Source organism: Onthophagus taurus, chromosome 7 (genome assembly GCF_036711975.1).
Source record: "Onthophagus taurus isolate NC chromosome 7, IU_Otau_3.0, whole genome shotgun sequence".
In the NCBI taxonomy this organism is placed as follows: Eukaryota; Metazoa; Arthropoda; class Insecta; order Coleoptera; family Scarabaeidae; genus Onthophagus; species Onthophagus taurus.
Window position 1 is genome coordinate 37,535,600 of NC_091972.1, and position 17,307 is coordinate 37,552,906.

At 33.7% G+C, this 17,307-nt stretch overlaps 1 protein-coding gene across 1 annotated transcript in view; it reads right to left on the reverse strand.

Annotated features, from left to right (window-relative positions):
* LOC111415395 (uncharacterized) overlaps window positions 1-17,307 on the reverse strand; it is a 65,980-nt gene that overhangs the window by 13,154 nt on the left and 35,519 nt on the right. The window contains exon 3 of the mRNA XM_071197558.1: window positions 4,641-10,235. Within this exon, the coding sequence (XP_071053659.1) occupies window positions 4,641-10,235 (5,595 nt within the window). The remainder of the gene's footprint in view (window positions 1-4,640; window positions 10,236-17,307) is intronic.

Sequence of the window (17,307 nt, forward strand, 5' to 3'; positions counted from 1 at the left end):
GGCGAAAATTTTAAAATTGGAAAAAATTGTAGATCATTTCAAAAATTTATTTCTCAAGAACTGAAAGTGATTTTTCAAAACGGCTTTTCGCATTAAAAAGAGTATACTTTAATTAATAATTGGTGATATTTCCACAAGGATCTTTCAAGAAATTAATTTTATAGCGAATTTTGAAAATTATCGATGAAAATTGCAACATCAAATATTTTATCAAAACTTCAAATATTGTTTTCTCAAAAACTAAAAGTGATTGTTCAAAACGTGTTGGTTCATTGGAAAGAGGACACGTTTGTTAACACTTTGAGAAATTTTCATACTCATATTCCAAGAACTTGATTTTATATGAATTTTTAAAACCTAATCGGCGAAAATTGCAAAATTCGAAAAAATTGTGGATTATTTCAAAAATTTATTTCACAAGAACTAAAAGGGATTTTTCAAAACGGCTTGTTGCATTAAAAAGAGGATACTTTAATTAATAATTGGTGATATTTCCACAAGAATCCTTCAAGACATTAATTTTATAGAGAATTTTGAAAATTATCGATGAAAATTGCAACATCAAAAATTTTATCAAAACTTCAAATATTGTTTTCTCAAAAACTAAAAGTGATTGTTCAAAACGTGTTGGTTCTTTGGAAAGAGTATACTTTTGTTAACACTTTGAGAAATTTTCATACTCATATTCCAAGAACTTGATTTTATATGAATTTTTAAAACCTAATCGGCGAAAATTGCAAAATTCGAAAAAATTGTGGATTATTTCAAAAATTTATTTCACAAGAACTAAAAGGGATTTTTCAAAACGGCTTGTTGCATTAAAAAGAGGATACTTTAATTAATAATTGGTGATATTTCCACAAGAATCCTTCAAGACATTAATTTTATAGCGAATTTTGAAAATTATCGATGAAAATTGCAACATCAAAAATGTTATCAAAACTTCAAATATTGTTTTCTTAAAAACTAAAAGTGATTGTTCAAAACGTGTTGGTTCATTGGAAAGAGGACACTTTTGTTAACACTTTGAGAAATTTTCATACTCATATTCCAAGAACTGGATTTTATATGAATTTTTAAAACCTAATCGGCGAAATTTGCAAAATTCGAAAAAATTGTCGATCATTTCAAAAATTTATTTCTCAAGATGTGAAAGTGATTTTTCAAAACGGCTTTTTGCATTAAAAAGGGGATACTTTAATTAATAATCGAAAGTGATAACAGCGACAGTTCTGTTAGTAATGAATGTGATCATGAATTACAAGAAAGGAGAAGTTAACTAGACGAAACTGCAACAAGAGATTTTATATATCGTATTGGGATTGTTATACTGAGGTAGCTAATGACAAACCTCATATAAATAAAGTTGTATTCAATGAAAAAAGTCCTATTGGGGTTGAACTTGATTATTATCTGCAGTGTCCAACACCTAAAAAAGATACTAATTCCTGTGAATGGTGGAGTACTAATTAATAGGTTTTTAATATCCGGCCAAAGCCGTAACTATCCGGTATCCGGCCGGATTTTAAAAAATTGGCGGATAGGCCGGATACCGGATATCCGTTCCACCATTAGTTCTAACCGACTGGAAACACCATGAGGTTACTTGAGAAGAGGAAAACAAGTAAATAATATTGAAGAGGATGTTTTCTAAAAAAATCCAAAATCTATAGTACACTTGAAAATGTGCGGGAGGCAGACGGGCAGTATGAAGAGACTATAGTAGAATCGTCAGGGAAGGAAAACCGTATGGGACCAGATCTCCTGGACGTCCACCAAAGGGGTGATACGAAAGCTGAAGTTTAGCATCCCAGTTAAGATTCTGAACTGCTGAAGAAGAGCATGGACAACCCTTATTATAAGAGGAAGAAAAAAAAGAAGAACAACAGAATGAATTTTAACTCAAAAATTAAACACTGTGGATAATAATTATTACTATATTATTAAAAATTGTTCATAACAAATTACACCAAATTAAACAAAATTAAACAACTTGTTGATGTGCAATGGTCTGTATCCAAAAAATTGTAGCAAGTCCATATTTTATTATATGAACATGTTTTATAGTTTTGTTGGAATACCTAGGATTAAATTCATTACCTAGCGGACTTAGCCTTACAATGCTTATATTATGAGCAATTATTCTTGCTTTTCTCGCACGTATATAGAATACTGTGTAGTTATTATTTATAATTTTAAGTCAACTGCTGTGGTTTGCAACTTACAGCTATAATTTGTAATACGTAGTTTATAGCTATGATAAGCTATTCTTCAATTTAAAGTTAAGATTTACAGTCTACCGCTATAGCCTTCAGTTTGCAATTATGATTTAGAGTGCACATTTATAGTTTGCCGAACGTAGTTTGAATTTTTTATAACAGCAGCAGACTTTATCCAGCAGTTATGATTTATAGTTTGCAGTACACAGTTTACAATTTGTAACTAATTATTGCAGACTACGGCCATAGTATGCAATCAATTGCTGTAACTTACAGTTTTCAGTTATGAGTTAGAGTGGAACTATAATTTGCAATTATAACCTAAGTCATAATTCAGTAATAATGGTATGCAGTCAGCAGTTGTAGCTTGCAGTATGTAGTTTGTAACTATGATATGTAACATGTCGTGTTGACCTATGATTTTATGAGTGAAGCAAGATTCGTAACATTTGGTCGAAGTCTAAGTTATAATTTGCAACATGCAGTGTGAAATTATGGTTTGTAGGCTCCGATTAAGCTTTACTGCATACAGTCTTTAATTTGTACCACTTTATTGAGGTTTGCTGTCAATATTGAAGTATAATTCACAACTGTTTATTACAAATCGCAAAACGACAGTGCTATCCAAAATCTGAGACATTTCTAGTAACATCCACATGTGCTGAGGTGAAACTGTAAGTAATTCTGGACCATACTTGTTCTCGTTTATGCCAGTAACTGGATGAAGTTTTTGAAGGATGCAGTAAAGAAGAACGATCTAATTTAGAATTGATTCACAAATGGGGCTGTAATGGATCACACCAAACTCAATTCAAACAGAAGCTTGAAAACACAACAAACTCTGATACTAATCTTCCAAAATTCTTGTTTCCACTTATTGTTAGATTAAGAAGTAAAGAAGGCAAAATATTGTGACAGAATCCAGTGCCATTCTCCCCCGATATTGTAGGCTTATAAGAATCAGGTTTATTCATGAAACAAAGCATGTTGCCAAAGATGAAATCATATATGTAGAACATCCAGTAAAAGAGTTACAAAAAAGGAGAGTACCTTTGAAAAGAGGACTTATTTACTATGGTTGGTGAGGAAATATGGAATGCCGCAACTAACACAGCTTCTACAATGACTTCAAAAAGCTTTAATCACATATCAAAGAAGAAAGATGTTAACCCAGAATCACTATCATTAGGAATATCCGTCCTTCATGCAAAAATACGGTTGTTTAAATTAATCGTTCACTTGTCATACAAGCTTCCAATTGGAAAATGGCAAGTAAGATCTGAAGAAGATAAAAAGACTATCTATAGTCGAGACAAAAAAACTAAAGCAAGAGAAATTCAGGCAGGAGATGGGTCTCTTAGTAGATATTCCAAATTCGGCTAGAAGATTTTTTCAAGACTAAGACCAGACAAGTGAAATTACTGGGGTTGAAAAACTTGATACAGATGACATCCCATGACACCAACCATGCGCACAATTTTAGTGCATGGTGCTGAAATTATTTTACATGCGTTGTTGCCGATCGGGCAGCAATCAGAGGAGGCTGCTAAAGCCAGAAATAAACACTTTCATACATACAGGCAAGGATTCGCAAGAAAATGTTCCCGAGGCGCGTGTAATAGAGATGTTATACATAGATACTGTTGAGCTCTGACGTTCTTATTACAAGTATACGCTCATTGCCAAGACAATCAACCAAACCGTTCTCCAAAGAAACCTTTCATCTTCTTCTTCTCAAGAAAAGTAAAAAAAGTGTTCATGAAGATGAAGAATCAAATGAGGAGAGTTCGTGTGACGAATCAGAATAATTTTTTAATAAATATCCCGTTTTGTGTTAATTTCTAGTTTTATTTAAGTTAATTATATTAAAAAAATACCTTATGTAACGATTTTACTAACATACGAATAAAAAGTTTTGACCAACTTTTGATATCAAATGACCCATTTTGCGATGATTGATTTCGAGGTTCCAATTTTAAACAGAAATTGTATTACCTTGCTTTACATTTTTTATTAATTGCTAAATTGATTTAGATTTTTCGGTGTCCATTTTATGGCGCACTACATTGATATATCTCGCCGTCTTTAACCTAAGACGTCTTAGTATTGTGAGATCAACTTCAAGACAAAGAAACATTTAATGATCTTTATTTACCTTATTGGTGCTATATCATCTAAAATTGTGATATATTGTCTAAAATTGTTTGCTCACGTAAATCTTATCTTGAATTCGGCAATTACTAACAATATGTGTAATGTTGTACAAGAAAAATTACCAAAAATCTCTTTGTTAAAACTTAAATAAAAAAAACGTGCATCTTCTGATAGCCCCCGAAAAAATTAACATTAAATCATAGCGCAACAAAAACAATTTTTCAAATTTCGGGGTCTAACTTGCAGTATAAAAAGATATACTAGTACCAGTGCGTGCAGTTTCTTCTTCCGAAATAAAAATCGCATGCGTTTTATTTCCCGTCGGTTGCACATCCACCAAAGTTTTTGTGTTAACATTTTTATTCTTATCGGGAGTAACTTCTATAACATGCTCCGTAGTAACATCAGTCGTGTAGCCATCTTCATCACCAACGCTATTAGGCAGGGAGGAAGTCCTCGTCGTTCTTTCAAGCATCGGTTGCGTTTTCATAATTAAGGGAATATTAATCATTTTTTGCGTTGTTTTTGCATACTTCGAAATCAAATTCCACAACTTGTTAGAGGAATGCTTCGAATTAGTCTTTATTGGAATCGTTGATGAAGAAGTCGTTAATGGACTCGTTACTGAAGAAGTCGTTAAAGGAATCTTTGATGTAGTCGTTAACGGAATCTTTGATGGAGTCGTTAATGAAATCGTTGCTGAAGTAGTTGATGGAGTCTTTAATGAAATCGGTGATGGAGTCGTTATTGGAAACGTTTGAACCGTTGATGTAGGTTTTAATGGAGACGTTAACGAAGTCGTTGAGGGAGTCGTGAGTGAAGCCGTAACTGGAGTCTTTGATAAAGTCGTTAATGATGAAGTTGGTGAAGAAGTCGATAAAGAAATTGGTGAAGAAGTCGATAAAGACGTTGGTAAAGAAGTCGGTAACCAAGTTGGTAAAGACGTCGGTAAAGAAGTGGGTAAAGAAGTCGGTAAAGTAGTCGGTAAAGAAGTCGGTAAAGTAGTCGGTAAAGAAGTCGGTGAAGAAGTCGGTAAAGAAGTTGGTAAAGAAGTCGGCGAAGAAGTACGTAAAGAAGTCGGTAACGAAGTTGGTAACGAAGTCGGCAAAGAAGTCGGTGAAGAAGTTGTAAATTGCGAAGTTAATGAATTCGTTAATGAAGTCCTTGACGAAGTTGTTAAAGGAATCGTAAATGGAGTAATTAATGTAGTCGATAACGAATTCCTTGGTTGAGTATTTGATGGTATAACCGATTGATTCTTCAATTTAGAAATTGATGTTTTCGAAATCAAAGAATGTGTTGTACTTAATTCGCTATTTTTCTTCGTCGATTTACCCATTGTTTTTGATACATTTGAAACTCTTCCTTTATTAACCCGTTTAGTAGGAGGAACAGACACTAATTTAAGATCTAAGATATTCGTAGTACCTTTTTGAGACATCCCATTAACTTTATGACTCAATTTCGGTCCTTTCTTATGATCTTTATGAGTAAACTTACTTTTATTTCTATTCTTCCCGGATAAAGTTGTCTTCTTAGCTCGCAAATATAAATAAGCAGCGGGTTTCAAAGTGGTTACATTTAATTTTTTAAACGGCGATTCCGTTTTAATTCTCGTTGTAGTTTTATGGGAGCTTGAATGAGTTGAGCGAGTAGTTAAATTATTTTTTGATACTTTTTTATTTTCTAATTTTCCATTGGATTTAATTTTATCACCTTCTTTCCTTGTTAAGGTATATTCGTTTGATTGGATGTTGTTATTATTATTGTCGATTAATTCATCATTATTTTTCGGTATAAAGTTAATTTTATTAAAAATTTCCGCCAACGAAATATTATCATCTTCATCTTCATTTAAACTTTTAATATTTCTACTCAAATAATTACTTCTCTTTTTAAGATTTAACTTTTTAATTTTTTCGTTCCACCTCTTATTAATTTCTTCATCTGACTCAGTGCTTTTAACCCTTAATTTCTTGTTTTTATTTTTACTAAGAGTTTTAAAAGATTTCGTCGTTGATTTTTTTGTTAAATTGTTTCCTTTAGCATAATAAATTCCATTTTGAGTAAATAATTTTTTATTATTATTTAACTTAATTTTCTTAGTGATTTTCTTAGGCGATCCTTTTCGAGTAATTTTTTCTTTTTTACCATGAAGATTCACTTCGTTATCAATTAACGTTTTACTTTTGTCCTTTTTATCGCCGAAAGTTTGTCCCGAATTCAACGATTTCAACGGCTTAGACAAAATAACGACATCTTCTCCAACATCCCCTTGATTTTCTTCTATCGTAAAAAGACTTGCATCCTCTAAAACCGCCACTGTATTAGTTTCTTTTTCAAGTTGTTTCCAAGCTTCGCTTATTTTTTTAGATATTCCTTTCGGTTTCTTCCAAATAAATGAATACAAACTTTTCTTAGCGGTGTTATGCTCAAACGTTGAATTAATCGGATTAATTGTTGTGTGCATGTTGTATTTTAAAAGGTTTTGGGTTAATGTATCGATGGGTTCTTCACTCATAATATATTGGTTATCAAAATTAGAGCTTTGCTCCAATTCATCTTTATTTTCGGGCAAAATCGGTTGTTGGAATAATTGATCCTCAGAATTTGCGAGGGCATCTTCTTCTATTGAAAACAGCGATGAATCTTCGTTAACTTTTTCGGCTAAATCCATTCCGAAATTAGTTGATGTTTTAAATTTTCTTTGAGATGTTGTTTTAGCCATTTTGCGATATTTACTAACTGGTGTGAAAGGAGAATCAGAAAATCCTTCACTATATTTAAGCAACATTAACCAATAGTCATCAGTTGGGGTAGTTTGAGTGGTACAATTAGTATTGTTTAGTCCACAATTCGTGGTGGCGTTAACATGCAAACTCGTGGCATTAACATGCAAACTCGAACCATATACACATTCCATATCTGAACTAGATATATTAGTTTTATTCTTATGTTTTTTATCATCCTGAACATCTTTTAAATGAATGAATTTCTCGTGATTTTTCGTTGACGTCGATGTCGTCGAGGTTTCATCATCCTCTTCTTCACTCGAAGTTGAATTCGTTGTATTATTAACTACATCATCTCTCTGTGTTGATAATGTTGTTTCATTAACTTCAGTATCTTCTCTTGGAAATACGATTGCTTCTTCCTCACTCTTCTTATTATAAACATTTAAATCATCATCACTTTCGGTGTGAAAAGATTTTTGTTTATTTTTCGTTTTGAGTCGCAACAACCTCTTAATTTCATTTTCGATGGGATAAGGATTAAAATTTTCTTCGGAATATTTTCCTTGAGTTGTAACTTTCGAATCATCGTAAAGGTCATTGATGAAAAACTTCGATTCTGTTGGTTGATTTTCATCGATAACATACATTTGATACGTAAAAGGATTTCGTGCAAAAGTTGTTTTCTCCAATTCATAATCATCCATTATTCTTAAAGATGGGGTGTGTTTCTTTAATATGGTGGAGGGAGATAATTCATCAAATTCATTTTCTGTTTTTCTTGGTAATGTTCTCATGATGTTGTTTTCGATATTATTTTTAACATTATGTAACCCTTTCAACCCAACTAAAACTTGAGGAGTTGAGTACAACTCCTCAAAATCATCCTCATTCTCAGTTGTATCACTTTCAATCGAAAGCTTTGGTGGTAAAAATACTATTTTTTTAGCAGGTAAACTGTATTTGATTGCAAGCATTTCTTGGGGAGTTGCTTTATTAATTGGAATGTTAGTTAATGTTGATGTTGTTGTCTCTAATGCACTACTTTGAGTAGATGTAGTTTCCATTGCGGTTATTGCAGATGTTTTCGTTGCGCATTCATTTGTAGTTACGTTAGTTGTTGTTGTAGCTACAATCGTTTGATTTGCACTTAAAGAAGGAGTTGCGCATTCATTTGTAGTTGTTGTTGTAGCTACAATCGTTGGATTTGCACTGAAAGAAGGAGTTGTTGTTTCGTAATTATTAATCATTGGCATCATTGTATATTTAGTTGTTGTGCATTCATTTGTTGTTGTATATTCATTTGTATTTGCATAATCATTTGGATTTGCATAATCATTTGAAGGCACATAACTAGGTGTATTTGCAATCGTTGGATTCCCAACAAAATATTTTGTAGTCGTTTCATAATCATAATTCATTATTGACGAATATGTTGTTGTATCAAAAGGTAGTCCAGGAACTATTTCAGATTTTGAATCATAATTATTTGACGATTCGCAATATTTAAGTAACTCATTAAAAGACGACCATGTTGTTGTTTCTACACTTGTTGTTTCCATACTTATTGTTGCTTGCCCAGTTATTTCTCCACTAATCTGTTCAGTTATTTGTCCATTAATCTGCCCATTAATTTCTTCACTACTATTTCCATTAATTAGTTCACTATTTTCTACAGGTTTCGTGGCCACCGTCGTTGTAACACATTCCGTCGTTGTTACACAAATTGTTGTTGTTTCCTTACACTCATCTTTATCGGCAAGTTCTTTGAATAAATGTGTTTTTATCGGCGTCCCAATCACATAATCAATATTATAATCATCCAATGCATTCTTCTCAGGAACATAATCTTTATATAAAATATCAGGGTTACTGTTTTGATCACTTCCAGATGATTTGGAAGTTTTTTTGGTTGTTGTCGTAATCGTTTCAGATTTACTATTTGCATCGGTGTTACACCAAGAGGAATTTAGCATATTTAAAGTTGTCTTTGTTGTTTGAGTTGTGCTTGAATGATCTTTCTTCTTATATTTACTCAAATTTGTTATATTTCTTAATGGAGTTCTTTCTTTTTTCATTTCATTTTTAATAGTTCTCACATTACATGATCTAACATTCCTTTTAATACCACCTTCCTTTAATTTACCTCGATTTAATCTTCTCATTTTTGCATTTAACTTCGAATGAGTCAATTTCTTCAACGATCGATGTTTCCCTTTACTGAAAGATCGAGTTGAATCCTTTAATTTTGTAGATAATACATCAATTATCGATTTATATTCAGACATATCATAATCAGTTTCAACTCCAGCTTCCTTTGGTACTTGAAGCTTCTTTGATTTCTTGGTTGATGTAGTTTTTTTAGTAGTTTCGCTTTCCGTGATACCCTCATCACTATCAGAACTTTTACTACTAAATAGTTTTTCAATTTCCGTCGAGTTTGCCAACCCGATCATAACGCCACTTCCCATTTCATCTTGGACATAAATATGAGTGATGTTTGATGCTGTAAAATGAGGCCCCATGTATAAAGTAAAACTTTGCTTTTTACTATCTTCTTTTTCTGTATTAAAATCTTTTAAAATATCTAAATCAGCGAGATTTTTAGATGATTCTTTTATGGTTTCATCAATTTCAGGTTTGCTGTATTTATAAGAATATTTTAGAGCTTCCAAGACTTCGTTAGGACGCTTTCTTTTATCAGTGTAGGTATTTTTAACATCCAAATCTTCTGTTGTTGACGTAGTCGATAAATAACTCGCAATTTTATTAGCTACATCTTCAATGCTTTCGGTACTTGTAGTTGCTTTTAAAAGTTTTTCTATTTTATCAGATAAATCATCTAAATTAGTGGCAGTTGGTATTGAATGTGCTTCAAAATTTTTTGAGTAATCTTCAGTATTATCACTCGTTAATGTTGATTTATTTTCGAATTCGTTTGTAAAATCATCGATGCTTTCAGCACTTACGGGATCATATTTAAAATAAAGATTGCCAGGTTTTCCTCCAGGGTGTTTCGGATATAAAGGCATTTTCTTCGGTAAATAATCAGCTATTGGTCCGAATTGAAATTCAGTCTTACTTGTAGTATTATCTATTGGGTATTCTGTGGTAAATTCTTCTGTTATACCTATTAACAATTTAAAAAACGCTGTTAATTATGTCACAATAAAATGAAAATTTACAACTAATTAGTTAGATAAGGTGTCGATGAGTTGAATTTAGTAAGAATGTTATATAATTGTAACTTTTCAAAAAAATATACATAGGGTAATGATGATATGATTGGCTTTTTCTTGAAACAACTCCGGAAATGTTGGCGAAGATGAACTTCTAGTAATGATTTCATTTTTGAGTTTCAGAGATAACTCCATCTGCAGCACAGCCCCACAGAAAATCCAAACAGAGCCTCGGAATAGGATGCCAACGATGACGAAGACTATAAAAAATCACGTTTCAAGGAAGCAAAGGGCAATCTGACTACAACAAAGATTGGATGTTAGATATTTAATAACCAACATAGCATAGGACCACAATTTAGTGATAGAAAAAGACCCCGATGAGAAAATCCCTAAAATTCATCTACCCATAAAAATCTGTCAAAGAAATACAACATCAAATCGCTAAGAACTGAAAGGTATATAGTGTAAGCACTATTAATGTTAATACCCCTTATAGGGACAAAAAGCCTTGGTTCAGAGAGCATAAGGGGCATAAAGAGAGAGCATTCGGAGAAGTTTAGTAAAGAAATGAAAAATGACCCATATGGAACTTAAGAATGAATCCAATACCAAAGTACCATACCAAGACACTACAATACTAGATGTTGAAGAAGTTGAGAAAATAGTTGCTGAAACAACTAAGACACGGCAGATTACCAGGTTTTGACAATATCTCCAATGAGTTGCTGAAGTGAGAAAAAGAAGGACTGACAGAACAACTCACGAAGCTGTATAATCAAATACTGAAGGATGTACAAACTCCAAAATCAATGATTCTTTTCAAAGACCGTTCTGCGATCCGACAAAACATATCTAACAAGCCCATAAAATGGGGCTACAAGGTTTGGACTCGAGGAGATGCAAGTGGCTACATCGACAAATTCCAAATATATCTAGGAAAAGTTAGTGAGATCGTAGAAAAACATTTAGGACCTCGGGTTATTACTGATTTGATCAGATTCTGGAGGTTTACGCCACAGGAACCATCAGTAAAGGCGGAAAACTAATACCAGAGAACTTCAAAGCTGATAAAAATTTGAAGCGTAGTGATTTTGATTGGAGGATCACTGATGACGACATCTCCTGTGTTAAATGGATGGACAAGAGAATAGTTTTGTTGGTCTCCAATTGCGAAAATTCGTTCAAAACAATTTATGTTATCAGGATGAAGAAGAATGGCGAGACGAAAAATGTTTCCTGTCCGATGGTCTTGAAGCACTATAACCAAAATATGGGTTTCGTCGACAAAGCAGATATGCTGAAAAAAATCTATGAATAGATAGGAAGAGCAGAAAATGGTGCGTTCATAATTTTTCAGCAAAGGTGTAACAATAGCAGTGGCATGAATTTGAAGGCGTTTCGTTTAGCAGTACTTGCAGGATTGGTATGAACTGGAAGGGAAGAAACAAATAAAGGAAAACCTAGTTTGGGACAGAATAACCCTCCAAGTAGTAGTATTTATAAACCAATGGTTCCCCTTGAGAAAAGATGGGATCAGGTTCTACATATGCCACTTTATGGGAGGTACAGGAGATGTGCTTTATGTAGTAGCTGATAAGGCACATGTATGTCTGATATACATTTTTTTGAAAAAAAACGCCGCATCTTTATTAATATTCTATAAAATGCTATCTGAAACACGATTTTTTCTAAATGCTGCCCGCAAACGGTTAAGAAAGGAACGCCATCATACTCACAAGGGAAGTGTCACAACTGTGTCTCACCGATTTCGATGCAATTTGGTACAGTCATAGAATGGGCCAAAATAAGGTTCGTACATTTTTTTATACGTGCGGTAAAAGCCCCTGGGGCGAGTTATAGGGGTTGAAAGTTTGGAGAAAAAGTACGTTTTCACTTATATTTTAAAAATGAAAAGTGCTATCAAAATTTGGTAAATTGTAACTGATATTCATTTTAAAAGAGCTTTCTTTTGATGTATCACACATATACCAGAGGGTTAAGAAGGGCGAACTACCCCTATTTTTTTGGAATTATTTAAAAACCACCCTATCGATTTTGGCGGCATTAAGTATACTTCCAGCACGTTCAAAAATATTAGTTAAGGGTTTTTTCCCATTCGCTCTAGATCATCCCCAGCGAAGTTACGGGGGTTAACATGTAACCACTTTTCGTAAGAATGATGTGATAAAATTGTCAGGTATTTTGAAAATACTTTAACAAAACCGTAAATTAGTCGCACAATAAAATGTTTAATGTAAAATAAGGCATAATACACCATTTAGGGGTGGTTGGGGTTAACCACCCCCTTAAAAATTAATTCTATCCCGGGCATTACTTGTTGATTACGGCGAAATTTGGTACTGTGTTTGTTTTATATAGTTTATTAGTTTATTTTTATTCTACATAATGTTGCCAAAAATACACCTACCAAAAAAATTTTGGCACAATATTTGTTTTTTTAGTGCCGCTTGCTAAAGGTCATTTCTCAAAATAGTTTTTTCTAGTATAAAAGAACGTGTGCCCAGTGGGTAGATTTTAGTTTCAGAGCAACTGACAGAAGCAATGGTTACAATAAACCCAATAAACGTTTTAAATTTGCTAATGACAGTTTTTACTGTTATGAATATTCCCCAGACTCCTGTAAATGAAGCAGAAGTTAGTTTAAAAGAAAATATACAGCGTATTTTAATGGAAAGTATGGAAGACTACAATATGCAAATTGAAGACGAAACTGTATTAATTTTCGATTCATCCAATGGCATCAATGACGGTCAGCAAATTATTGAAGACCAGGATACAACTGACAGGTTTGTAGAAGATACTGATGCTCATTGTCCATTGAAGGATGACATCGACTACGAGTACAAATTAGAGGCGGTAAATTACTGGACAAGTGGGAAGAAAGGTTATTTGAAACTAGAAACCGTAAAAAACAAATACCGAAAAGTAACGTCAAAGACCCAATTGCACAGATGGTCTAAATATATTGAAGAAAGAGGGACATACAAAGAAAAATTAGCAGAAATTACCGAATTTGTAATTAATCAAGCGAGAGCCGCCGTAGATAATAAATTGCCACTACATGATATTGATATACGCAGATGGGCTATACAAGCTAGAAATGAAAAGAATTTATCTCCTCAACTGTTCAAAGCATCTCATAGCTGGGTGCAACGTTTTAAGAAAGCAAATCGGTTAGTAAGCCGAAAAATAACAAAATTTCTATCCCAAAAACAAATTGGAAATGTTGATCGAGTAAAAACTTTAGCAAAAGATTTCGTTAAAGAGGCAAAGCTACAAATCCAAATATATGGACCTGAAAACACCTACAATTCGGATCAGAGCGGTTTTAACTTGGAATTCCATTCGGGAAGAACATTAAGCGATTTAGGAGTTAAAACCGTAGAAAGTGTGGTCCAGTCGGTGTCATCTACAACGCACAGTTACACAATTCAACCCGTAATATCTGCTGATGGGAAACTTCTTTCTCCACTTTTTATTGTTTTAAAAGAACCCTCTGGCAGCTTTGGACCGAGGGTAGCAAATACAATGTTTAAAGCAGACAATATATACGTTTTGGCATCAAAATCTGGAAAGTTAACTTCAGAACACATGAAAAATTGGCTCCAAAATGTATATTTTCCAAATACTGGTTCTAAATCATTATTATTATTAGATTCTTGGAGTGGCCATTGTCCTGAAGTTATTAGTGAAATAACTCCATCAGGTACTAATTTTAAACATTTATCTATACCTGCAGGGACAACAGGTCAAATACAGCCCCTAGATGTATTTGGTTTCAGAATATGGAAAAATTTTATTAGAAGATTCTCTGATCAGATTATTCTTTACCAGTATGATGTCAATTTACATCAGAGGGATAACATATTAAAATTGCAATCGTTGACGCATAACCAGTTGGCTTCCCCTCGGTTTATAAATGTTTTTAAATACGCATGGTTTGCAAGTGGCTATATAGAGGAGAGACCAGACCATTTTGAAAATCCCGTGGAAGTTTGCTTTTCGAGTGAGAAGCCAACGTGTGATATCTGTGGGGATATAGCGGTCATAACATGTGCATGGTGTAAAAAATCCTTATGTTTAAAACATTTTTTCCACGACTTTCATTTTTGCCAACACTACGTAGAATAAAAATAAATTTAATATTGAAAATTAATATAATACATAAAAAACGTCAATTAGTAATGTAGAATAAACTTCTTTGGTATATTGAACTATTTTTTTTGTCAGTTGCTTTTTAACTCATAAATAAATAAAATATCTTATTTATCTAGTAGTTTTATATTTATTATTTAAAGAAAATGAGGGTAGTTTACCTCGTGGAACATCGATAGATAGATTTTTAAAAAACAATACCACAGTTACGATGGCAGTTTTCATCTTCGAGGTATAAACAAAAAACTACCCCTAATTTGTAACCCTTATAACCATTTTCAAAAATTTTTACTTCAAATATAAAACAAACACAGTACCAAATTTCGCCGTAATCGACAAATAACGCCCGGGATAGAATTAATTTTTAAGGGGGTGGATAACCCCAACAACCCCTATATGGTGTATTATGCCTTATTTTACACTAAACATTTTATTGTGCGACTAATTTACGGTTTTGTTTAAAGTATTTTCAAAATACCTGACAATTTTATCACATCATTCTTACGAAAAGTGCTTACATGTTAACCCCCGTAACTTCGCTGGGGTTGATCTAGGGCGAATGGGAAAAAACCCTTAACTAATATTTTTGAACGCACTAGAAGTATACTTAATGCCGCCAAAATCGATAGGGTGGTTTTTAAATAATTCCAAAAAAATAGGGGTAGTTCGCCCTTTTTAACCCTCTGCTATATGTGTGACACATCAAAAGAAAGCTCTTTTAAAATGAATATCAGTTACAATTTACCAAATTTTGATAGCACTTTTCGTTTTCAAAATATAAGTGAAAACGTACTTTTTCTCCAAACTTTCAACCCCTATAACTCGCCCCAGGGGCTTTTACCGCACGTATAAAAAAATGTGCGAACCTTATTTTGGCCCATTCTATGACTGTACCAAATTGCATCGAAATCGGTGAGACACAGTTGTGACACTTCCCTTGTCAGAGATATACCGAAGAATTTCCCTTTTAGACAAATTCATAAAGTTATTTTCTCGTCTCCTGCCACACCTCATTCTGAAATACATAATAACAAGCGTGGGACAACAGGTGTTTTGGAAAAACAGATCGACGAGGTTTTCAAGTCAACAAGTCAGCAATACTCTAATTCGGAGGGGTAAAGTGAAAAGTCACGTTTACACAGTGAAATTTTTCAAAGCTATTTTTTGGCGGGAGTTTTAAAACCAGAGAGGATTTAAGTAAACTGTAGTTACGAATTTAATTACTTATTTGTTGAAACAATAAAAACCAGGGCGTACCTACTTACTTTGTCCCATATAAAATGCAACATGTCAATATAATTTGACATTACACTAAAATTAGACTAATACCAGCAGTAGACCTAAAACTAGAAACATTTCGTTTAGCTATACCTCTCTTAAAACGGCTGGCAGGTGGTAGATAGCGTTAGTTACCATAAAATATCACTATGTTGCATATTTGTATTGAACTAAAACTAGAACTAACATGAGTTTTACACTTTCACTAGAACTAACATAAGACCTAGAACTAGAATCATTCGGGTTAAGCCGTTTTGAGAGTCGTGCGGCTAAATCCGAATGTTTCTAGTTCTTGGTCTAGTGTTAGTTCTAGTTTTACACTAGCACTATCACTAGAACTAACACAAAACCTAGAACTAGAATCATTCGGGTTTAGCCGTCTTGAGAGACGTGCGGCTAAATCCGAATGTTTCTAGGTCTCGGTCTAGTGTTAGTATTAGTTTTACACTAGCACTATCACTATTACTAATACAAGACCTAGAACTAGAATCATTCGGGTTTAGCCAAGGTTTATAGAACATAAGGTTACCTAATTCCCTATGCCTGTGTAGTATCGATTATTACCCCGCAGATTGACGTCACTGGTTCGATACAGTCAGAGTAAAAGATAGCCTATACGTGCCTATACTTGTGGTACAGTCTATATAAAATATTTAAACCTCGCATCTTGTTGTGTTGTTCATAGAACCAGCTACGTCGCTGACCCACCTTGCCCCTCAGAGGAGGAGAATCGGCATTGGGTAACCTTATGTTCTATAGACCTTGGGGTTTAGGAGTCTTGAGAGACTTGCGGCTAAATCTTAATGTTTCTAGTTCTCGGTTTAGTGTTAGTTCTAGTTTTACACTATCACTAGAACTAACACAAGACCTAGAACTAGAATCGTTCGGATTTAGCCGCTTTGGGACACGTGCGGCTAAATCCGAATGTTTCTAGTTCTCAGTCTAGTGTTAGTTCTAGTTTTACACTAGCACTATCACTAGAACTAACACAAGACCTAGAACTAACACAAGACCTAGAACTAGAATCATTCGGGTTTAGCCGTCTTGAGAGACGTGCGGCTAAATCCGAATATTTATAGTTCTCGGTCTAGTGTTAGTTCTAGAATCAAGAAGAAGCAAGGATTTTGGGAGGACTTATAGCTGGAAGATGTGGTATAATGGATGAATGCGTAAGAATATACTACGAATGATTGCCATAGATAGTAGGCCAGAACCCGAAAGGCCGACAGGACCACCTCCAAAAAGTTGGAAAGATAGGCAGAACAGAATGGGTAGAATAATACTTGGCTGTCGCAAAGAAGAAGAAAATTTGAGAGGATACCACGGATATTGGGTATCAAGATTTCATTATGTGTAACTTTCCTGAGTAGGAGTATTTTAAGAAGTCATTGGATGCCTAATTTCTTAAATATGTGGAAATTTCTCCTTATGCTGCTATTTACAAACATTGATTCTCGATGATGGAATAGGATCATTTACTAATTTCAGGCAGAAAATCCAAAGTCAAGATCTATCGCACTGTTATAAGAGCAAGAGCAAGATTCGGACGCTAAGCATGGACTATGT